Below are 24,511 nucleotides of genomic sequence, written 5' to 3'. Positions count from 1 at the left end.
TCTTCGCGGCCGGGAGGAGTTTTCTGGGTTGGGAGGAGGGGCATGACTGCGCGGCAAATCTGGCGGGAACGAGCTAAAAAGGATTAGGGCGCGCGGCGTAGCGGTTCCTGCTCTCTCAAGTCGAGCGGCCCGGCAGCCGCTGTTGCTCGAGGGAAGTCGGGACGCCCAGGTCGGTGCTAGGCCCAGACAAGTGCCCTTGTTTCCACAGTCTACATTCGCGCCTCCCTCCCTCTCTCCCCGGTATTCCCTTCCCTCCCGGTCTGCGGGGCTTCAGGGCGAGCTGCGCGTCGGTAAGTGCAGCCCGTCCAACGGCCCGGCCCCAGCCGCGGTAACTCGCTGCCTGTAACGGGCCGCGGGGCTCGGCCTGCTGCCTGCCGGCGCCTTGGGCGAGACTCCACGAAACGCAGGCCGTCCCTCCAGGCCGTGGCGGGCGAGCCCCGGTGTCCTGGAGAACTTGTCCCCTTCTCTTCCGGCCCTGAATCTGTTCACCTTCGGAGAGCCCAGGGTCTCTTGGTCCGGACGACAGCTTTTCTTTTTCTGTTTTCCCTTTCTTTTTTCGCTTTCTTTTCTTGTTCATGAGGCCTATGATACGTATATTTTGTAGTATCGTTGCTGCAGTTATGTGTGAAAAATTTCTGGAAGTATTACTTTCATTTCCTACAATGAATGCAAATCGCAAATTGTGTTGTAGACATCCGCTTTCCAAAGTTCACCCACCTCCTTCAAGCACTCGTCTTGTGTCAGGGTATTCGGCAGTGATTAAAACAGACCAAAACCTTCGCCCTCAGATGTATTATCGACCTAGCTTATTCATTTTATACTTGCTTTGTGTTTGGTTACTTCTAAGGCCCCTGTGTCTGTCTGTGATGATTTCCTTTGTTAAGGCACTTAAGGTCACTCTGAATCGGTGACAAACCTGGAAAATTGCCGGTAGTACCCAGTATCCACATCCTGACTTAACCCGCCGGCTCTCACCCACAACCTCAAATTCATGTGTAAGTGCAAAAATGCTATAATTTACGTGTGAAGCTGAATACACACACACACACACATATATATATATTTTGGTCATGATGAATTTGTGCTGATTCATTCCGTTGTAACTTGATTTCCCTCTTGAAGAATTTGCAAATTAGGTGTAACTAGCCTCTTTTTAAAGTGGCTGTGATCAGCCATCTAGTATCTTACTTGTTTGATTAGGAAGAAACTTTTTAAGGCGATCTGAACACCAACATTTGCTGGCTGGGAGGATAGTTAAATACTGTTAGTACATAGTGTCTGGGATTGTGGAGTTAATAAAAGGTTCTTTGAGTCGCAGTATAATTTTTGTAATGGCCCCCGCCATGAAAAATACTATAGTCTTGTGGGGAGGTAAAACTTAACTCGAGTTTGGTTTTATAATATATGGTTCAGATGTTTAATGTTCAACCAAGAATTGACTGAGTGTATGAAGGGGCTGGGGCTACTTGGATTATAGAGATTTAATCTAGTTAGGATTTGCAGCATTTAATTGAATCTGTCATTTAAAACCCGGGACTTTCATTAACATAAACAGGTACATATAAGGGTACTGTATCAATAATGCTTTCTTTCAAGCTAGTATTTCTGTTGCAGCCATAATTTTTTGACTTGATAAACAGTGGTGAGTGATGGGCAGGAATGCAAAGCAAGTAGGTCTAAGAACTCCTTCCCAGTTTCACTCATGACTGTTCCCTAACTCTTATTCCTCTTTTCCAGATGCCATTGTCAGATTTTCTTTTTTCCTACTTGTTTTCTTCCTTACCTCTTTTCATTTGTTTTCTAGGTTTACTATTTAAACAACAGGAAAGTCTGTTTTCTCACTGTCTTTTCTTCCTCTATTTTCAACCAAACTATATTCTACTTGCTTCATTCAAGGACTTGGTAGCTTGAGGAAAGTCTTTCCACCATCCTTTCATCCTCTATTGTTTTCAGCCAAACTATGTTGTGTCTATAGTTATTCAAGGACTTGCTAACTTGATTGATACCTTATGAGATCCTGTCTTGTGTAGTTAATTGTATTATTATTTGGACCCTCCCAATGAATTTAGAACTGGTATTAGCTCTAAATTAGCTGTGGGATTTACTTCAGATAAACTAATATAACTGAGATAGTACACTAGCCAGGCGGATGATTATTTACGGTTTTATAACTGCCACTTTCTGCTCTCTATACCAGACCTTGTTCGGGCAGCTTAATGCTTACTACAGTCCTTCAAGTAAATTGTCAATATCTCTGTTTTACTGACAAGGCAGTTAAGACTGAGAGAAGTTAAGGAACATGTCTAAGGTCACATAACGGAGATGGGATTCAGACTCCTAAACCTGTTCTGTTTTTTCCTTACATTAGGTTATGGAGGATCCACAAACAGCTCCACTAGTTACTTCTTTCTGATTTCAGTCATTAAATATAATTTTTTAAAAAGATACATTTTAAAAATTAGAGTTGATTTACAATGTTCTGCCAGTTTCTGCTGTGTAGCAAAGTCACCCAGTCATACAAATATAATTTTTTTCCCCTCTAGTTTTCAGAGAGTGCCTTCTCAAAATTCTGGGGTTACCTTGAAGCCATCCCCAAGGAGTTAAAACAGAGACTTACTTTATTTTTTAGATGAAGACATTAGAAACAAGGAGTGGTTATAATAGAAATATTTGTTAGTACTTTTAAGTCTTAGCTATACAATGTCCAATATGATGGTACTTCTGCCTCTTTGTTTTTTAAAAAATTGAAATATGTGAGGCTGGCTGAAAATCAGCTTATAAATCAAATTCGCCTAGTCTTAATGGTGAATGATAGAATTTTCCTCTTTTCTTCTCAATTCCTGTGGTCAAGATCTGCAATGTAGATTATTTTGGTCAGCCAAGTTTAGCATGTACAAGATGTCAATCAATTTTTTAAAAAAACTTTTTTTCATGATTGTAAAATTAATTGAGATTAAGATGTATGTAGTTTTACTTTTTTTCATTTTTTAAAAGTCTTGTTGAATTTACAATGTTATAATTTCACAACAAAGTGATTCAGTTAATCGTATACACAACATCCATTCTTTTTCAGAATCTAGATATATATAGTTTTATGTTTGGCCTTTTTTCCTAACAAAATAAAATATGAACATATTTTCGTGTCATTAAATAATCCTTAAATTTTTTTTTAAAGACTATAACCTTCCATTTCATGGATCCAAAGTGTTTAATTTTTTTTCTGTTGAGCATTTAGATTGTTTCTGTTTTTTTCTCCACACTGTAAAACTGTAGTGATAAATACTCTGGCACATAAATCTTTGTCTTCATTTTTGATTGTTTTATTAAGATTAAGTTTTAAAAATAAATGAAGCATGATTCAAACATTTCTTAATGTACAATTTAAACAATACATGCTTTATCCCTTTTTTTTTTTCTTGAACAGTGATGGTCTTTTTATTTTTTATTTTATTTTATGGCTGCACCTGTGGCATATGCCCCCCATTGCCAGGGATTGAATCTGAGCTACAGCTTTGACCTGTGCAGCATCTGTGGCAATGCTGGATCCTTTAACCCACTTCACAGGGCTGGGGATTGAACCTGTACCCCCTCAGTGACCTTGAGCTGCTGCAGTCAGACTCTTAACCCACTGTGCTACAATGGGACCTCCAGAACAATGATGTTCTTCAGGATCAGGGTCTATTTCTTATGTGTGAGCAAAAGGGAAGTTGTGCTGCTCTGGATCATACCTCCCCTCTGAGTGACTGTGGTTACCTAATTTCTCAAGTAAGGGAGGAATGAAAACCTTAGAATTCTCTTGAAAAAGTAGATGGAAGTAATACAGTTTACTAAATTTTTAAGGCACTCAGTTATTGAAACCCAGTCTAAATTTTATAATCCCACATGATAAGACTTTTTTGGTTTAATTAAAAAATTGAATAAGCTTTTCTTTTTAACCTGTAGGAAAAAAATCCTATTAGAGATAGAAACATCTTTTTATTAAATTGTTATAACATACAGTTGTGGGGACTAAGCCATGTTTCAGATCAATATGCCCTCCATTTTACTTACTTTGCTATTAAGCGAAGAATTCTATGTAGCAAATGTACATTTAGTTATGACGTTATTATAAAACTACAGTACATCATGTAGCTCCAGAAGTGAAGATTCACATCCTAGAGGGTAATATTTAGAGGGGATTATTATTATTATTATTTTTGCCTTTTGTAGGGCCACACTTGCAGCATATGGAGGTTCCCAGCTAGGGGTCCAGTTGGAGCTACAGCTACCAGCCTATACCACAGCCACAGCAGTGCGGGATCCAAGCCGAGTCTTCAACCTACGCCACAGCTCCACAGCTGAGGCAGTGCCAGATCCCTAACCCACTGAGCGAGGCCAGGGATCAAACAAACCCACGACCTCATGGTTCCTAGTCCGATTTAGGGAATTATTCATTAAGGCTGCTACACGTTAATTTCACTATGGTTCTTTGAGCACTATCTCAGGATTTATCCCAACTGTCCTCTGAAGGAGTTTTGTCACTTGCTATATTCAACAACTCACACAAGGAAGTGCATGTTTAAAATAACAAAATTTGGAGTTCCCGTCGTGACGCAGTGGTTAACGAATCTGACTAGGAACCATGAGGTTGCAGGTTCGATCCCTGCCCTTGCTCAGTGGGTTAAGAATCCGGCGTTGCCGTGAGCTGTGGTGTAGGTCGCAGACGCGGCTCAGATCTTGCGTTGCTGTGGCTCTGACACAGGCTGGCAGCTACATCTCCGATTCGACCCCTGGCCTGGGAACCTCCATATGCCGCAGGAGTGGCCCAAGAAATAGCAAAAAGACCAAAAAAAAAAAAAAAAAACCCAAAATTTTAAAAATACATGAATATAAGCCTTAAAATACCAGTTTGTAGTATTTAAAAAATTAAAAATTATTTTATGTGGTATTTTAATAGAGTTATAGCAAAAGGAACAGTAGTACTTAATGATAACACTCTCTTGAACCTATTACAAAGATGGATGCAGAAGGTGATGTTCTGTGTTCTTTTATTTGACTTTGTAAATAAAATAGAATGTACCAGTTGAGCTTGTTATTTAAATGAGATCTGAGAAAATTCTGTTGTAGTGACAGTGTAGTGCTCTTATAGGAAGACTGTTAATTGGAGTTCCCATCGTGGCGCAGCGGTTAACAAATCCGACTAAGAACCATGTGGTTGGGGGTTCGATCCCAGCCCTTGCTCAGTGGGTTAACGATCCGGCATTGCCGTGAGCTGTGGTGTGGGTTGCAGACGGCTCGGATCCCGCGTTGCTGTGGCTCTGGCATAGGCTGGTGGCTACAGCTCCGATTCGACCCCTAGCCTGGGAACCTCCATATGCTGCTGGAGCGGCCCAAGAAATGGCAAAAAAAAAAAAAAAAAAAAGACTGTTAATGAATGAGTTGTATATCTAAGTGGGTTTTATATGTAAATGAGGGATTGGCTTTCTCTTTTCACTTAAGTCAACAGGATATAGAAAAAGGTATAAGGATGGAGATTAGCAGAATTTATGTTTTAGTTCTGGGTCTGCTGCTCTGTATGATCTTTGTGTCTTTTAATCTTCATGCCTGTTTCATTCTAACCCGAATAGTTGACAATACCTACCCTTTCTATTATAAATGACTATTTTGAGGTTTAGATAATACTGCAGATGTAAAAGTATATATTTTGAAAAAGTTTTAAATTTTACAAATAAGATGTTTTATTTTTAATTAAACATTTTTCTTCAGTTCTCTACTTACACAAGTGTCCCTGCTCGATAAACACTAGTGAAATTCTGTTTTTTATCCAACCTTGACCTTTTCGATTCATAGTCTTTTTTTACTTTTTTATTGGTTCCATTATCCTCCTAGAAGTATTAACAGTATTAAATCCTACTATTTAATAGGTTCAGGTAGAAAACAGCTTTTGTATTAAATGGATGCGTGTAATAACTTAGGGGTATATATTGTACCCTGGGTAATTTATAGTACAAAACATTCTGCAAACAACTTGATTGTGGCATTCATGCTTGATAGTTCATTTAAATAATTATACCTCTACTGCAAGTACACTTTGTCTTGATTTCAGTTTACTTAATGACTGTCATCTCATTACTACCGCAACACCTCTGCCAATTATGCTAGGTCCTTTTGCCAGTGCTGTGGTGTTTAAATTTTGGTGGAGGAAATAAGGTAACTTATTGATGAGCACACGTTAGTGCCTTGGATCTAGCCTAATTTTTGAGGTTAAAAATGGGATAAAATAGCACTTTGGAATCTTAAGTTATACAAGTACGGATTTTTCAATCTTGAGGATAAGATGTCAGGTCAACTAATGGCCTCATAAAATCATACTTGAAGATTTTAACATGCTTTATTTTAATTAATTTCATATTTTGATATTATTTTGTTTTAGGTCTATCTTTTAAGCCTACAGCTGAACTTGGTTTTTTCAAATTGAGAGTATCTTTTAACAGGTGAGTTGGTTAATCGATGTTCATTATAATTGCTCATACATTTAGATTTATTTCTACCATCTTGTTTATTGTTTCTATTTATTGTGCTTGCCAGTCCCTTCTGGAAAATGCCTTTTTTTGGATTGTTTTCTTTCTTTCTTTTCTTTTCTTTTGTCTTTTTAGGGCCATACCTGCGGCATATGAATGTTCCCAGGCTAGGGGTCCAATTGGATTTGTAGCTGCCAGCCTACACCACAGCCACAGTAACTCAAGGTCTGAGCCGCATCTGCCACCTACACCACAGCTCATGGCAATGCTGGATCCTAATCCACTGCGCAGGGCCAGGGATCAAACCTGAGTCCTCATGGATACTAGTTGGGTTCATTAACCACTGAGCCACAATGGGAACTCTGGGATTGTTTTCTTTATTCTGTGTTTTCCTCAGCAGGTTTGAAAATTAATTGTTATGTTTCTATCCACTTCATGTTTGTCTTCAATTTTTTTTTTTTTTTATTGAGGATGTAATTTACATTCAGTAATATTCTTATTCTTTTTGGTGTGTAGTTCTATGAGTTGTGACAAACATTAACCACATCATCATCTCTGCCTCTACCACTACCACCATCACCACCACAGTCATGGCATAGGATGGTTTCATCATCCTCCAAATTTCCTTGTGTCCCTTGTCTGCTCCTTTCCACACCCCCAGTCTTTGGTAACCACTAAATTGTTTTCTGTTTCTATAATATTGTCTTTTCCATAATGTCATGTAAATGGAATTGTACAGTCTTTACCTGGCTTCTTTCACTTAGCATTACACATTTGACATTTGTCTTAGTCTGTTTGGGCTACTATAATAAAATAGCATAAACCAAGTGTTTTATAAACAAAAGAAATTTATTACTCTGGAGGCTGTGAAGTCCAAGATCAAAGTGATGGTGGATTTAGTGGGTGTCTGGTGAGGCCATGCTTCCTGGTTCTTAGATGACAGTCTTTTTACTGTAACCTCCCATAGCTGAAGGGGTAAGTAGCTCTGAGAAGGGGGTCTTTATTATAAGAGCCCTACTCACTTTCATGAAGTTTCCACTCTAAAAATCTAAGCACTTCCCAAAGGCCCCACTTCCTAATACTATCACATTGGGCATTAAGATTTCAACATAATGAATTTTGTGAGGGACACAGTCTATAGAAATATTCATTCATGTTATTGCATCTATTAGTAGTTTATTCCTTTTTGTTACTGAATAGTATTCCATTGTAATGATGTACTACAATTGTTTTATCAGTTTACCAGTTGAAAGACATGTGGGTTGTTTCTAGATTTTGCTAATTATGAATAAAGCTGCTATAAATGTTCACATAAAGATTTTTAATGGGTGTAAGTTTTCATTTCTCTTGAATAAATACCTAGTAGTATGATTGCATGCTGAGTGTATGTTTAACTTTCTAAGAAAATGCTAAACTGTTTTCTTCCGAAGAAACTGCTAAACTGTACTTTAAAGGGCTGTGCTATTTGGCATTCCTAGCAGCACTGTATGAGAATTCCAGTACTTGGTATTGTCAGTTATTTTTTATTTTAGCTATGTTAATAGATATGTAGTATCACACTGTGATTTTAATTTTGTATTTCCCAATGTCTTACTTGCCATCCACATATCTTTTGGTGAAATATCTATTCAAATCTTTTGCTTTCTTTTATTTTTAAAATTTCTCTTTAATTAATGATTTTTATTTTTTCCATTATAGTTGTACTCCTTTTAAAATTAGTTTGTTTTTGGAGTTCTCTGATGGCTCAGCAGGTTAAGGATCCAGTGTTGTCACTGTTGTGGCACTGGTTCGATCCCTGGCCCAGGAACTTCAACATGCCATGGGTGTGGCCAAAAAATTTAGTTTGTTTTCTAATTGAATTTTAGAATTCTTTTTATGGTCTGGATATGTTTTCTGTCAGTTATGTGTTTCTTCCATCTGTGGCTTGTCTTTTTGTGTATTTGAGTTGTCTTTATACTCTTTAACGGTACCTTTCACAGAGCAGAATTTTTAAATTTTGGTGAAGCTCAATTAACTTCTTTTATAGGTTATGCTATTAGTGTTATATCTAAGAAAACAACCCTCTGCTTGGCCATGCCTGTGGCATGCACAAGTTCCAGAGGGATTGAACCTGTGCCGTAGAGGTAACCCAAGCCACAGCAGTGACAATACCAGATCCTTAACCTGCTAGCTACCAGGGAACTCCTCAGAAAAAACTTTTTTTTTTTTTTTTGTCTTTTTAGCTATTTCTTGGGCCGCTCCCGTGGCATATGGAGGTTCCCAGGCTAGGGGTCGAATCAGAGCTGGAGCCACCGGCCTACGCCAGAGCCACAGCAACGTGGGATCCGAGCCGCGTCTGCAACCTACACCACAGCTCACGGCAACGCCAGATCCTTAACCCACTGAGCAAGGGCAGGGACCAAACCCGCAACCTCATGGTTCCTAGTCGGATTCGTTAACCACTGCGCCACGACGGGAACTCCTCCTCAGAAAACTTTTAAGAAACTAAGATCATAAAGATTTTTCTTCTGACTTTTGTTTCCCTTTTTAAAAAATTGAGGTGCAATTGTCATTTAACGTTTTTAGTTTCAAATATTCACCATACTAATTTGATATTCGTATACATTGCAAAATGATCATGACAGTAAGTCTGGTTAACATCCTTTACCACACTTAGTTACAAAAAATTTTTTTTTCTTGTGCTGAGAACTTTTAAGATTTACTCTCTTAGCAACTCTTAAATATATCATACAATACTATTAACTACAGTGGTCATTCTTTACATTATTTTCCCATGACTTACTGATTTTATAATTGGAAGTTTGTACCTTTTGATCCCTTTTACCCATTTCACTCACCCACCCCTGCCTCTGGCAACTACCAGTAAGTCTGTTTTTTGTATTCTTTTTTTTTTTTTGGTCTTTTTGCCATTTCTTGGGCCATTCCTGCGGCATATGGAGGGTCCCGGGCTAGGGGTCGAATCGGAGCTGCTGCTGCCAGCCTACGCCAGAGCCATAGCAACACAGGATCCAAGCCGCGTCTGTGACCTATACCACAGCTCCCGGCAACGCCGGAACCTTGACCTACTGAGCAAGGGCAGGGATCAAACCCTCAACCTCATGGTTTCTAGTCGGATTCGTTAACCACTGCGCCACTACAGGAACTCCTGTTTTTTGTATTCTGTGAGCTTTTATTTTTTTTTCTTTTTTTTGGACTGCACCCTCAGCATGTGGAAGTTCCTGGGCCAGGGGTTGAATCCAAGCTGCAGCTGTGACCTACACCATAGCTGTGGCAATGCCAGATCCTTAACCCATAGCACCAGGCTGGGAATTGAACTAGTGCTGCCATAGAGACAACCCGGATCATTAACCCCCTGTGCCACAGTGGGAACTCCCAAGCTTTTTTTTTTTTTTTTTTAAATCCGAACTTTTCTTTCTTTTTTTTGGGGGGGGTGTGGAGGAGAAAAAGATAACTTTATTGCTTTGAATGGGTCTTTTTCTAGACTGTCTTCTCTTCCTATTGACCTATATGTTGATCCTTTTGCCAGTACCTTACTGTCTTGATTACTGTAGGTTTTTTTTTTGTTGTTTGTTTTCATTTTTGGCTGTCACATGGCATATGGAGTTCCTGGGCCAGGGATCAGATTCAAGCCATAGTCAAGACCTAAGCCATAGCTGTGGCAATGGCAGATCCTTAACCCACTTTGTGGGGCTGCAGATCTAATCTGCGTCCTGGCGCTCTCCAGATGCTGCTGATCCCATTCTGCCACAGTGGGAACTCCTGATTACTGTAGTTTTATATACTAAGTCTTGAACTCAATGTGAGTCTCTAACTTTGTTTTTCTTTTTAAAAATTACCCAGCTATTCTAATTCCCTTTGTCTTTCTGTATAAATTTTATTTATTTTTGCCTCTTTTTTTTTTTTTCTCTTTTTAGGGCCATACCTACAGTATGGAAGGTCCCAGGCTAGGAGTTAATCGGAGCTGGAGCCACAGTGATGCAGGAGCTGAGCTGTGTCTTCGACCTATACCGTGGCTCACGGCAGTGCAGGATCCTTAACCCACTGAGTGGGGCCAGTGATTGAACCCACGTCCTCACGGATGCTAGTTGAGTTCGTTGCCGTTGAGCCACATGGGAACTCCCACCATATAAATTTTAGAATCAGCTTGCCATTCTTTAAAAAAAAAAAAAAAAAAAAAAAGCATGCTGGGATTTTGCATGTAAATGCATTGAATTTATATTATCAGTTTGAATAGAATTGGAATTTGATCAGTCTTCAACATGGCATATCTCTTCATTTGTTTAGGTTGTCTTTGGTTTCTTCTATCAGTAGTTTGTAGTTCTCAATACATGCATCCTGCACATATTTTGTTAGATTTAAATTTTGGGGACTTTTGTAAATTATAATCTTTATTTGTTGCTAGTACAATCAAGTCTCATTATTTTTGGTAGTTATGTTCTATATAAATAAAAGTCTCTGTGAACACAGGGAATACCAAACCTTGTTCCTAGGGGAAAGACAGGGTTAGGTATCTGAGACACTGTAGTCATCACTTTTTACCAACTGATCAATACGTAATTTTATGTGTTTCTGTTTTAAGACACTTTCCTCACTATATGTTGTGGATTTATTGACTGAGTTTTAACCAATGGCACTATAACTCACACCTGAAAGAAGCTTAACTAACATTTTTTACCTGTGACTTTTTTTTTACATGCCACATCACAGCTTTCTTGTGTTTTGAAACACTACACAGCACTTCAGCACCATGCTAAGGGTCCATTTTAAATAGAGAAGTCATCAACAAAAGCACAGAAGTGCAAATATGTGGCACTAAATAGAGACTGGTACCTTGCTAACTCATTTATCAGGTGATATAGCTTCTTTGTACAGTCTTCAGCATTTTTTTCCCAAAACATTCATGTCATCTGCAAATGGAGGTAATTTTTTTCCCTCTTTTTTCCCTCTTCTTCTTACCTTTTGATTTTTCTCTCTTTTAAAAAAATGATGATAGGAGTTCCCGTTGTGGCTCAGCGACAGGGAACCCAACTAGTATCCATGAGGATGTGGGTTTGATCCCTGGCTCTGCTCAGTGGGTTAAGGATCTGGCATTGCCTTGAGCTGTGGTGTAGGTCGAAGATGTGGCTCAGATCTCACGTTGCTGTGGCTGACGTGTAGGCCTGCAGTGCAGCTCCAATTTGATCTGTAGCCTGGGAACTTCCATATGCCACGGGTGCAGCCCTGAAAAGAAAAAAAATTATGGTATTTCCCCCCATTCTGTAGATTGTTTTTTCACTGTTATTTCCTTTGCTGCACAGAGTTTTTAAGTTTGGTATAGTTCTTTTTGTTACCTGTGCTTTTGGTGTCATATCCAAGAAATCATTGCTCATTGCAGTGCAGTATTAGGAAGCTTTTCCCCTGTGTTTTCTTCTAGGAGTATTATGGTTTTAGGTATTACAATTAGGTGTTTAATCCATTTTGAGTTAATTTTTGAATATGGTGTAAAATAAGGGTCCATCTCATTCTTTTGTATATGGACATCCAGTTTTTCCAACACCATTTGTTGAAGAGACTGTCCTTTCCTCATGTGTAATCTTGGCACCCTTGTTGAAGATCATCAGATCATATATGCGAGAGTTTATTTCTGGGCTTTATTCTGTTCCATTGTCTCTATCTTATTTTTTTCTTTTTTAATCTGTATACGCTTTATTTCTTTTTCTTGCCTTTATTGCACTGAAAAGGGTCTCCAGTACAGTGTTGAAGTGTTGAGAGTGGACATTTTTGCCTTTTTCCTGATCTTAGGGAAAAGCATTTTGTTTTTTATACTTTTAATTTTTTTTTTTTTTTTGTCATTTCTTGGGCCGCTCCCACGGCATATGGAGGTTCCCAGGCTAGGGGTCGAATCGGAGCTGTAGCCACTGGCCTACGCCAGAGCCACAGCAACTCAGGATCCGAGCCGCGTCTGTGACCTACACCACAGCTCACGGCAATGCCGGATTGTTAACCCACTGAGCAAGGGCAGGGATCGAACCCGCCACCTTATGGTTCCTAGTCGGATTCGTGAACCACTGCGCCACGACGGGAACTCCTATACTTTTAATTTTCAAGCGTATGTACTCTTGTGCTGTTTTATTCATTGTTGGTAGCAGAAATGAAAAACTCAGGAGAATATGGGGAAGTTAAGGTTAGGAAAATCTTCCTCCAGTATTAAATATTAGTACAAAGAAATCATAGAACATTGGAGAAGATCAAAGAAAGTAAAAGTTTTACATGTATTATTTAAAATACCAAACTTTAGGGAGTTCCCATTGTGGCTCAGTGGAAACAAATCCGACATATCCATAAGGATGCGGGTTCGATCCCTGGCCTCACTCAGTGGGTTAAGGATTTGGTTTTGCTGTTAGCTGTGGTGTATGTAGGTCCCAGACGCGGCTCAGATCTGGCTTTGCTGTGGCACTGGTGTAGGCTGGCAGCTGTAGCTCTGATTAGACCCCTAGCCTGGTAACCTCCATATGCTGCAGGTGCAGCCCTAAAGAGCAAAAAAAAATTCGAACTTTAAAGCATAGTTTTGAAAAATAGCAATCCTCTGCCTTCCTTTGCCTTCGTTCCACTCCCCCATAGGCAAACACTTTCAACTTTTCTAGCTGATTTTTTTGGATATTTACTTTGGAAACCATACAAATATTGTTACTTCCTGATTTTTCAGTTTTAGACATTATCTTTGGACTTTCGTTATGGAAATGAGGATTTACCTCTCTCTCCACCTACCTTTCTCATTCCCTATCCCAACTCTCACTTTTTCATCTCACTATTATCTCTATATAGCTCTGTCAAAATTTTTGTCAGACTAGTACTTAGAGTGTGTATTATTACGGCTACTTATATGTTATTTACAACTAAGCCATGTAGTATACAAATATTACAATTTCTTTCTCGTACAACATTTTGTTTTCTCTTGAGTTGTCTTTTTTTTTCTCTTAATTTCTTTCTGTGCATTTTTCATCTGTTCAACCCTTAACTCCTCCAGTTATGTAAAGCTCGACTGTACATTGGAATACATCAGCAATCTAACTGGTTTAGGTAAACCCAAAAAAAGACACGAGACTGTGGAAGCAGTGATCTTCCACAATTTTATTTTCTTGAAAAATATCTCCTGAGGGCTTTGGGGAAGTTTGCCTTTAAATCCTGCAAATATCCTTGCCTATAATGCTTTGCCTCTCTTTTGTGTAAGATTGAGGCCATTGCGTCTTCCTCTTTGTTGGTTTATTCCTCTATGTTAGGGCAATTTGTATTTTCCGTTACAAAATAGTTTTAGACAATGCTGATCTGAAAATGTTTTTATTTCATTGTCATTACATGATTGATAATTTGCCTGAAAATAACTGAAATTCAGAAATTTGAAGGAGTTGCTCATTTACCTTCTAGCTTCCATTGAGAAATCTAAAGCTATTTTCATTCCTGATCTTTTGTTATTTTTTTTAAAATTCTAGTCTTCTTAATGTGATCTGTTTGAAAATAACAGAATCTTTGTCCCTATATTTTAGAATTTCATAAAGAAATGCCACGTTGTTTGTTTTTTTTCTGTTGTGTCAAGTCTTTTTCATCTGGAAGTGTTTAAGTTCTGGAAATTTTTCTTCATTTATTTCTTTATTTACCCCTTCTCTTTCTGGAACTCCTAGTCTGTTAGATTTCCTGGGCTATCCATTTTTCTCCTATGTTCCACTGATTTCTTTGTGCTGATGTTTTAGTTTTGGAAGAGATTTTCTTTACTTTTTTTTTTTTTTTTTTTCTTTTTTCTCTTTGGTCGTTTTAGGGCGACACCCACAGCATATGGAGGTTCCCAGGCTAGGGGTCAAATCAGAGCTGTAGCCATTGGCCTACGCCACAGCAACAGCAATGCTGGATTTGAACCACATCTGTGACCTACACCACCGCTCACAGCAACACTGGATCCTTAACCCACTGAGCAAGGCCAGGGAGTGAGCCTGTGTCCTCATGGATGTTAGTCAGATTCGTTTCCACTGAGCCACGATGGGAACTCCCAATTTTCTTTCTTTCTTTCTTTTTTTTTTTTTTTTTTTTTTGTCTTTTCTAGGACCACACCTGCGGCATATGGAGGTTCCCAGGCTAGGGGTCTAATCGGAGCTACAGCTGCCGGCCTATGCCACAGCCACAGCAATGCCAAATCTGAGCTGCATCTGCGACCTATGCCACAGCCACAGCAATGCCAAATCTGAGCTGCATCTACGACCTACGCCACAGCCACAGCAATGCCAAATCTGAGCTGCATCTACGACCTACACCACAGCTTACAGCAACGCCGGATCCTTAACCCACTGAGAGAAGTCAAACCTGAAACCTCATGGTTCCTAATTGGATTCATTAACCGCCTGAGCCATGATGGGTACTCCCCAATTTTCTTAACTTTTATTAGAAAATTTAATTTGTTTTGGCTGCAGTGTGTGGAAGCTCAATGTGGGATCTCAGTTCCCAGAACAGGGATTGAACCTGGGCTGCAGTGGTGAAAGTGTTGAGTCCTTAACCACTAGACCACCAGGGAACTCCCAGAGATTTTCTTAATTTTTTTATCTTCCATTCATTCTGCTGTTTTTCATCTTTGCTGTCATATTTTATTTTGTTTTGTTTTATTTTCTTCTTTTTTTTTTCCCTTTTATGGCGGCACCTGTGCCACATGGAAGGTCCCATGCTGAGGGCTGAATCGGAGCTGCAGCTGCAAGCCTATGCCACAGCCATGCCAGAGCCAAGCAACATCTGCAGTCTACACTGCTGTTTGTGTCAACGCCAGATTGTTAACCCACTGAGTGAGGCTAGGGATTGAGATTATGTTGGGTTTCTAACTCACTGAGTCACAATGGGAACTCTTCTGCTGTCATATTTAAAATTTCTAAGAGTTGAGTTTTGCCCAGTGAATATTCCTTTTTATAACATCCTGTTATTTCATGGATATGATATCTTGCCTCTCTGGGGATATTAATGGGTTTTTTTTTTTAAAGCTTTTGTATTCCTTCATAGTCATGTCATTGCATTTTTTCTGTTGATGTGGGTTTTTTGTTAGAAAGGGTTTTCTCAGATATCTTACCGTAATTAAGAAGGGAAGTAGAAAGTTGGTTGAAACTCTTGAATCTGCATGTAGTTTCAAATATAGCCTGTTTAATTGGAGAACTTCTCATGTAAGTATCTTTAGGACTTTTTTGTTAGGGTGGTAAGATCTTCTAGTCTCCTTGGAGAGTATAGGCCTAGTTGCTGGTATTTCTGAAAGCTTTGTGGAGGAAGACAGTAGCATGTGTTCGGCATTTAGTATTTTTGGTGTTTATGAATTCATTTGTCCTCCTTATTTTCAGTATGGTACCTTCAGCTCTACCCTAGACCCCCAGGTCTAGAGAGCCCCTATTTTATCCTCTCTAGAGGTAGAAGAGTAGTCTTTCTAATGTGAGGTGGGAATACCACAGTCTTAAATGTCTTGAAGAATCTTCTAATCATTCTTATTTTGAGGGTATCCTTTACTTCCAAACATACTTAATATTTCCTTTTGTGGGTTCTGGGTTTTTTATTTTATTTTGTTATTTATTTATTTGTTTGTTTATTTTTGGTCTTTTTAGGGCCACTCCAAGGCTTATGGAAGTCCCAGGCTAGGGGTCAAATCGGAGCTGTAGTTGCTGGCCTATGCCTCAGCCATAGTACGCCAGATCTGGACTGTATCTGTGACCTACACCACAACTCATGGCAGCTCTGGATCCTTTAACCCAGTGAGCGAGGCCAGGGATCAAACCTTCATCCTCATGTTTACTAGCTGGGTTTGTTACCACTGAGCCACAATGGGAACTCTGGTTCTGGGTTTTTTAATTTTAATTTTTTAAATTTTTAGCTGCACCCACAGCATGTGGGAGTTCCTGAGCCAGGAATTGAAATTGTACAATAGCAGTGACCCAGGCCGCTGCAGTGACAATGCCGATCCTTAACCTGCTGTACTACTAGGGAACTCAGGTTCTGGGTTTTTAAATCAGCTGCCCTTAATACAACCTTAGAATTCAACTTTCGAGTGCCTGCTAAATCATGTACTAATCTGTTTGTTTTCTAGTTTCCAAAATTTATTGTCTTTGTTTCTTCTCTCAATTTTCTTTCTTCTTAGAGCTTTATGGCTTTTTAAAAATCAATTTTCTGTTTGATTTTTGGGAGGATTATAAGAATGATTTTTTTCAATCTTTCATTTTTACCCTTAAATACATAATTTTTTTGTTTTCCTTATAAAATTCTTTTTTTTTTTTTTTTTTGGTCTTTTGTCTTTTTTTTTTGTTGTTGTTGTTGTTGCTATTTCTTGGGCCGCTCCCGCGGCATATGGAGGTTCCCAGGCTAGGGGTTGAGTCGGAGCTGTAGCCACCGGCCTACGCCAGAGCCACAGCAACGCGGGATCCGAGCCGCGTCTGCAACCTACACCACAGCTCACGGCAACGCCGGATCGTTAACCCACTGAGCAAGGGCAGGGATCGAACCCGCAACCTCATGGTTCCTAGTCGGATTCGTTAACCACTGCGCCACGACGGGAACTCCTGTTTTCCTTATAAAATTCTAAGCATTCGGAATCTCAATTACCCTCCTTGACAAAAGAGGGATATCTTAACTTCCCTCTGAATTCTTTTTTTATTTTCTACATTTTCGTTATTTAAAATTTTAGATCCAGCTTGTTGAATCTTAAGATATTTTTTTTCTTTGTCCTTGATGTTTTACAGTTTGCCATACTATGTTTAGGAGTGGAGTTTTGTAAATGCTGCTATGCAGTGTGGAGTTTTTACATCCTGTAGAATCATAGCTTTCCTGAATTTTAGAAAAATTTCAACCGTTATCTTTTTTTTTACTATTAAATTTTCACTTTTATTTGTATATTTTTTCCAGGTGCATAGAGAAATAATTGGCATACAGCACCATGTTAAGTTTAAGGTAGCATTTACATATCTTGTGATGTGATTATCACAACAGATTTAGTTAATATCCATCATCTCATAGATAAAATAGATACAATAAAAGGAAAAGGGGAAAAAAATTCTCCTCTCAATGCAAACTCTTAAGTTTTACTCTCTTAACAACTTTCTATATATCACACAGCAGTGTTAACTATAGTAATCATGTCGTACGTTATAGTCCTAGTATTTATTTATCTCATAACCAGAAATTTGTTCCTTTTGCCCACCTTCACCCATTAACTTTTCAAAAACTATTTCCTGGAGTTCCCGTCGTGGCGCAGTGGTTAACGAATCCAACTAGGAACCATGAGGTTGCGGGTTCGGTCCCTGCCCTTGCTCAGTGGGTTAACGATCCGGCGTTGCCGTGAGCTGTGGTGTAGGTTGCAGACGCGGCTCGGATCCTGTGTTGCTGTGGTTCTGGCGTAGGCCGGTGGCTCCAGCTCTGATTCGACCCCTAGCCTGGGAACCTCCATATGCCGCGGGAGCGGCCCAAGAAATAGCAAAAAGACAAAAAAAAAAAAAACAAAAAAAAACAAAAAAAACTATTTCCTTCACTTTTTTTATTTTCTCCTGAGACCATGATTACTCCCTACTAAGCTCTTTTCCCCCTTCTTTGCTTAATTTCTTTAAGTCTTCGTACTCTGTTCATAAGATAATTTCCAGTGTATAAGTTCTTTCTTCATTTGTTTATCCTACCTACTGAGTTTTTGTTATCCAAGATATCTAATCGATCCTTTTCATAAATGCCTGTTACTGTTTAAATATCTTCTGTTCTTCCTTAAGGATATTAGTTCCACTTTTAAAGTGTACTTAATATGCTCAAAGAGATTTTTAAAATATTTAAGATTATTTAATGCTCTAAGTTTTTTATAAGAAGCTGGATTTGCTATTCTCTGAAAAGTGAGGGGACCTACTATATAATATACAAAGATAATACCTTTTCACGAGAATATAATTCAAGCTTTTGTTAAAATTTCACTTTATGTGAAGACATCTAAAATGCCAGACCATGGAACAGGGCTTCTTCTCCTTTATGTGGTAGTTTTCATGGCTCTCTGGGCAGATGTCATAAACAAAGGCCAAGAGGTTGTCTGAGACTTCATCCCTGTTCTGCTAGAAGTAGTTCTGGAGGATAAGTCATCACCTGGGTCTCCTCTTCTAGCTCAGTGCTGCCACTGCCAAGGGATCCCAGAGCCCCAGCTTCATTGGCTTTGAACCTTTTCTTCCTCTGCTGGTACTGCAGGTGGTACTGTTCAATTTCAGTTTTAGCTGCTTTGGCCTACTTCAGCCTTGGTTTGCTTGTGGGCCTTGGACACCTTTTGGCCAACACTTCTGGCCTTGCAGCTGCTGCTGAGGCTTAAGTGAGCAGCCTAAATGGCTGGTTTGCCGCCTGGGGTCAGCTGATTTGTGTCTATGCTGTGCTCAGCCTGCCATCTTCTCCTGTCCTTTAATTTTCGTAGTAGCCCTATGCAGTAAGTATATAGACAGGAAACAAGCTTAGATAAGAGTGTCTGAGTTTCTCATAGTCACTTATTTTTGTGTGTTTCATTCCAAGCCTCATTTTTTTTGTCTTTATTTTTTTAATTTTTTAAAATATCATTTTCCCCCTTTTTAAAATTTCCCCAATACACTATTTTTTTTCTACTGTACAGCATGGTGACCCCGTTACACATACATGCATACGTTCTTTTTTCTCACATTATCATGCTCCATCATAAGTGACCAGACATAGTTCCCAGTGCTACACAGCAGGATCTCATTGCTAATCCATTCCAAGGGCAATAGTCTGGATTTATTAGCCCCAAGTTCCCAATCCATCCCACTCACTTCTTTAAAAGTGAGGAAATCATTTTCAAAAGCAAGCCACCCCACTCTTCCTTTCCTAGTTGACTGCTCTTCCCATCTCCTTGACTAGAATTACATCACAGATTTTTGTCTACATCATGGGTTGCCATAATTAGTTTAGACCCATCAGGATCCATTTCTGGGCCACTATAATTGGTTAGACCAACCAGGACCCATCTGAGGCAAATGCTGGTCCAGTCTCCCTAATATCTGAATAAAAAACATGTATATTGTTAAAAAGGAGGAGCATCTGAATGTGTCAGAACTTTTGCAGGTTCAGCAAACGAGGTTATTGAGATAAGTCATGAAGCTGGTCACTGATCTGATAGATTAAAATGTAGATATCTTTTCCTGCCCTTTAAGTTGGTCATTTGGTTCAGTCTTTAATATTGTAGAATCTCAGAGTTTGAAGGGATCATCTTAAAGCATGTTTAAAGAATGCTTACTTCCTCTTCTTGAATTCCTACCAGTATATAGGAGTCTGTCCCTGAAGCAGAGCTGAATGGCTTCTGATGAACCAGCCCTGGGGTTATATCTTTTTTTTTTTTTTTTTGACTGCCCCCATCAAGCCTCATGTTTTTATTCTGTATTACCTCCACTGTACCCTGATTGATAATAGGAACCTTTGAAACCATAACATCAAACTCTCGCCAGTGATTCTTTTTGCAGCTTCCTCTTATAACCCTTACTGCTTCTTGTCTTAGCTCTCGGGGTCATTTCTCAGCAGTAGAGGTTACAAGTAATCCACTGAATAACCAGTTCCAAATCCTGTCATCAAATTCTATGCTCCTGTTTCAAATGGTAAGTTTTCTTATGGATATATTAAAACATAAATTCAAACTCTTAGATATCTTCATCTTTAGAAAGGAAACACAGTGTTGTGAACACAGGGTTAGTCTTTAGTGTTTTGCTACCTTTTTTTAAAATCATACTGAGAAAATCAGAAGACGTATATTTACCTAACAGGACTATTGAGAATTATAAACAAGTAAGATAGTTTACATCAGCTCAGAGTCTGTTGTTACTTGTTATGACTTTATAGAACACAATAGTATAAGTTATAATAGACTGTGAATTGTAGATATGAAAAGAACCTTAGTAAATATTATTTCTTAACTTAATTTTAAATGATTAGAATCTCATTATTATATTAATAATATGATAACTACTAATTACCATATGATTTTGTAGGTCTGCCATTTTGCTTTACAAATATTAATCATATAATTCTCACAAAAACTCTTGATAGGTAGGAGGTGGTATTGATATTTTGTAGACAGAAGAAACTAGGTTAGAGAAGTTAAGAAATTTATTCTAGGGGGAAAAACTGTAATTGTAATGTATACATGTAAGGATAACCTGACCCCCTTGCTGTACAGTGGGAAAATTAAAAAAAAAAAAAAAAAAAAAAGAAATTTATTCTAGATCACTGAGCTTGTAATTTGACAGCTAACCCTCAGCCTTTTTGCTTTTCTCATTATACCATCTGATTACTTGTGGTAATTGGTAGAAAGTCAAAGAATTATAAAGATGCTGAAGAGAGAGAAATCTAAAGGTTTGGTTATGCCTCTTTGTGCATTGTAGAGAATTATATAGAAACTATACCTAGATATACTGAATTACCATAATTTTTTTTGTTTTGTTTTCAGGTAATAGATGCCTAATATTTCTTTTATTTAAAAGAAATGAGTGTAACTAGTATTGCATCAAGAGTTGAAACCTGGCTTTTAGCTACATGGCATGTTAAAGTACCTTTGATGTGGCTGGAAGCTTGTATTAACTGGATCCAAGAAGAAAATGATAATGTTAATTTGAGTCAGGCACAAATGAATAAACAAGTGTTTGAACAATGGCTCCTTACTGATCTCAGAGACTTGGAGTATCCTCTTTTACCTGATGGCATTTTAGAAGTTCCAAAAGGAGAACTGAATGGATTTTTTGCTCTGCAAATTATTTCATTGGTTGATGTAAGTCAACCTGCGTATGCCCAGATACAGAAGTTGAGAGGGAAGAATACAAGTAATGACCTAATTACAGCTGAAACACAAGTAGTCCCAAAACCTTGGGAAGCAAAGCCTTCACGAATGTTGATGCTACAGCTGACTGATGGAATTGTACAAATACAGGGAATGGAATATCATTCTATTCCAGCTCTTCATAGTGATCTTCCTCCAGGAACAAAAATTTTGATTTATGGAAACATTTCTTTCCGTCTTGGTGTTCTCTTACTGAAACCAGAAAATGTGAAAGTGTTAGGAGGAGAAGTAGATGCTCTTTTAGAAGAATATGCCCCCCAAAGAGTACTTGCAAGATTAATTGGGGAACCTGATCCTACAGTTTCAGTCATACCAAATAATTCTAACCAAAGCATCCCCAGAATTACAGATGTTCTAGATCCTACATTAGGACCTTCCGATGAAGAACTCTTGGCAAGTCTTGATGAAAGTGATGAACTTGCAGCAAATAATGCCTCCTTGGAAAGAAGTTGTTTCAGCACAGGTAGTTCCTCAAATGCTATTCCCACCACACAATTAGATTTTGAACCAGGACTTATTTCTCCAAGACCAAAAGAGAGACCACAAAACCAATCTATGCCTTTCACTGATGGGGAATTAGACGACTTTTCATTGGAGGAGGCCTTGCTTTTAGAAGAAGCTGTCCAGAAAGAACAAATGGAGACCAAAGAATTGCAGCCAATGACTTTGAACAGAACTCCAGATGAAAGTATAGAGAGATTTTCGCATAGATCTAATACTCTGAATAATTTTTCTTTGATTTGCAAAAATGGAAACAATTGGAACAAAAAAAATTTATCTGAGCAAATGACTAATGAAGACAAATCTTTTAGTTGTCCATCTGCTAGAGACCGAAACAGTAGTACTTTTTCAGTTAATCATAATGTACCCCTACCCCATGATTTTACAAATGAAGATAAGAATTCAGAGCCATATAATGAAATAGAACAAGCCAGCAGTTCAGGTGAACATTCCTTCAATAATAAAATATTAAATGGAGAGCTGGTCAGTTATGTACCAAAAAAGAGTGGAGACATTTCTAATGAAAATGAGCGCCATTTACAGTCTTGTTCTTTAAGATCATCAGAGAATAGCACTAATCTTTCTGTCACCATGGATTTATATTCTCCACCTTTTATCTATTTGTCTGTTTTAATGGCCAGCAAACCAAAGGAAGTTACAACAGTGAAAGTCAAAGCATTTATTGTAACCTTAACTGGAAATCTCTCAAGTTCTGGTGGCATATGGAGTATAACAGCAAAAATTTCTGATGGTACTGCATATCTAGATGTAGGCTTTGTACATGAAATACTTTTTAGTCTGATAGGGTTTTCAGTCCCAGAAATGAAACAGTTAAAAAAGGATCCTTGTAAATACCAAAAGTTCCGGGAAGGTTTGCAGAAATGTCAGAGAGATTTAATAGATTTGTGCTGTCTAATGACTATTTCATTTGATCCCTGCTTGTCTAAGGCAATGGTACTGGCATTACAAGACGTTAATATGGAACACCTTGAGAACCTAAAGAGGCGATTAAAGAAATAATTTACTAAAATTGTATTAGAAAACAATTCCAAAAAATGAGGAAATATTTAGAATTAAATTTGTCCTTTTACTTTTGTAACTTTCTTTTTTTAGAAGGGGAAAGGAAGTTTTGTAACTAATTTCAGTTTAATTTAAAAATGTTTAATCATGTTTATGTGTTTTAAATTTTTTAATAAAATTTTTATAGTAACTGTTTGCTGAAGTAATTTATTACCTACTATTGTTGAGAAATTTGTTTTCTACTTGTTATTTCAAATAACTGCTAAAGTATTATATTGGTGTATACTGATGAGTCATGCTTTTGAAAGTTAACAGTTATAAATAGTTGAGTACTTCTAATATGTAGAGTGACCCTAAAGATTTGTTTATATTATTTTTCTTAGGAAAAAATGTAAATCCAGTGGATTAGAATGTCAGGCTTTGAAGATGCAAATTGTTTTGCTGGTTTTTATTTTCCTTATTATAATTATTGGTTGGGCATATTTAAGGCTTTTTTTTTTTTTTTTTTGTATTTTTGGGCTACACTCACGGCATATGGAGGTTCCCAGGCTAGGGGTTTAATTGGAGCTACAGCTCCTGACCTATGCCAGAGCCACGGCAACACCAGATCTGAGCCGAATCTTCCATACCATAGCTCACATAGCTTCCATCCCATAGCTCACAGCAATGCTGATCTTAAGGCAAATACTGTCTTAACTAGATCCCACTTCAGAGACTATATCGAATGGTTAAGAACCATATTTTTAGAGTTCCCATTGTACCTCAGTGGTAACAAACCCAACTAGTATCCATGAGGATGTGGGTTTGATCCCTGCCCTTGCTTAATGGATTAAGGGTCCGATGTTGCTGTGAGCTGTGGTGTAGGTTGCAGATGTGGCTTGGATCTGGCATTACTGTGGCTGTGGTGTAGGGGTCTGATTCGACCCCCGGGAACCTCCATATGCTGCGGGTGTCGCTCTAAAGAGCAAAAACAAAACAAAAACAAAAACAAAAACCCCCAAAACTTGTATTTTCAAGGATAATATATAATTATTAAGATCCAATAAGTATTTCATTATTTTTAGATTAAAATTAGGTATTTATCCAGGTCTTTAGGTAATACCTCACTTCTGAATTAGCTCTACATATAAGTCTTCCTTTAATTTTCTTGGAAGTGCTGATCTCTTTTTAAAGGAAGACTATTCCCCACTTTTCCACTTTTAAAACCACATTTAAAGGTAGTTATTTATCTTTTGTCTTTAAAAAATTTAAAGTGTCTGGAAGTTTAAAACATTAAACAAATAAAATGACATTGTGGTTTTAGTTAAAATAATAGGAAAATGTCTGGAAGATAAATATATAAAAATATATGGATATAGCAGAAAAATATTCTAATATTCTTTTGTCCTTTTTTGTTAAAGGATGATAATCAGAATTCAGGGCATAACCCAGATTTTGCTGCTCTATCCTCTGATAATAACTACTTTTATATACTTGCATAGCTCTTTTACTCCAAGAGATCTAAATGGATGGCATTATCTTTCATTATCTTTCATCTAAATGTTCTCTTGTACTCTGTCTCTGTGAATAGTGCTTGAAAGCTGGGCTTAAACCTTAATTTCTCTTCATATTCAGTCACTAAAGACTGGGTAGTACTTCAGTATCAATCCAT

The 24,511-nt window shown here is 38.2% G+C and overlaps 1 protein-coding gene across 3 annotated transcripts in view; it reads left to right on the top strand.

Annotated features, from left to right (window-relative positions):
* Window positions 1-42: 42 nt before the first annotated feature.
* RMI1 (RecQ mediated genome instability 1) overlaps window positions 43-24,511 on the top strand; it is a 534,328-nt gene continuing 509,859 nt past the window's right edge. The window contains exons 1-4 of one of the 3 annotated variants that reach the window (XM_005668027.4): window positions 43-169; window positions 6,413-6,473; window positions 20,008-20,104; window positions 20,953-23,050. In XM_005668027.4, coding sequence (XP_005668084.1) covers window positions 20,989-22,860 — 1,872 coding nt within the window. In that variant the 5' untranslated portion in view covers window positions 43-169; window positions 6,413-6,473; window positions 20,008-20,104; window positions 20,953-20,988 and the 3' untranslated portion in view covers window positions 22,861-23,050. Of the gene's footprint in view, window positions 170-6,412; window positions 6,474-20,007; window positions 20,105-20,952; window positions 23,051-24,511 lie in introns of those variants that run through there. The other 2 variants (XM_084979795.1, XM_084979796.1) reach the window with 2 other exon arrangements.

This window comes from Sus scrofa, chromosome 10 (assembly GCF_054392235.1).
Source record: "Sus scrofa isolate SSC_HxYL_T2T_F1_AM1 chromosome 10, Sscrofa_HxYL_maternal_Yorkshire_Landrace_v2.0, whole genome shotgun sequence".
Lineage (NCBI taxonomy): Eukaryota > Metazoa > Chordata > Mammalia > Artiodactyla > Suidae > Sus > Sus scrofa.
The sequence above is the reverse complement of the archived record's forward strand: the minus strand, read 5'-3'. Positions and strand labels throughout refer to the sequence as shown.